The sequence below is a fragment of the Myotis brandtii genome, unplaced genomic scaffold (genome assembly GCF_000412655.1).
Source record: "Myotis brandtii unplaced genomic scaffold, ASM41265v1 C40924184, whole genome shotgun sequence".
Lineage (NCBI taxonomy): Eukaryota > Metazoa > Chordata > Mammalia > Chiroptera > Vespertilionidae > Myotis > Myotis brandtii.
This window is the reverse complement of record NW_005282195.1, coordinates 1-458: the sequence shown is the minus strand read 5'-3', so window position 1 is coordinate 458 and position 458 is coordinate 1. Positions and strand designations below refer to the sequence as shown.

Genomic DNA, 458 nt, shown 5'->3' with positions numbered 1-458 from the left:
GGGCCCCGCCCTGGGTCCCCTGACCTCAGTCCTCCCAACTGACCTCTGACCCCGCCTCTCCTTGCCCCCCACAGAGCTCAGGGCAACTGTGACCCCGAGGCCCCAGTGACCGAGGGGACCCGCTGCTGCCGCCAGGAGATGTACATTGACCTGCAGGGGATGAAGTGGGCCGAGCACTGGGTGCTGGAGCCCCCGGGCTTCCTGGCCTATGAGTGCGTGGGCACCTGCCAGCAGCCCCCGCAGGCCCTGACCTTCAAGTGGCCGTTCCTGGGGCCGAGGCAGTGCATCGCCTCGGAGACCACCTCGCTGCCCATGATCGTCGGCATCAAGGAGGGCGGCAGGCTCCGCGCCCAGGTGGTCAGCCTGCCCGACATGCGGGTGCAGAAGTGCAGCTGCGCCTCGGACGGGGCGCTCGTGCCAAGGCGGCTGGAGCCGTAAGGCGCTGGGCACGGCCACCG

The 458-nt window shown here is 70.3% G+C and overlaps 1 protein-coding gene across 1 annotated transcript; it reads left to right on the top strand.

Moving 5' to 3' along the window:
• Positions 1-74: 74 nt before the first annotated feature.
• LOC102250754 (left-right determination factor 1-like) lies at positions 75-452 on the top strand (the record flags this gene model as incomplete). Its single annotated transcript, XM_005852779.2, has 1 exon — positions 75-452. A coding segment is annotated over one exon (364 nt), but the record flags the coding sequence as incomplete, so codon positions are not given.
• Between the last annotated feature and the right edge of the window lie 6 nt (positions 453-458).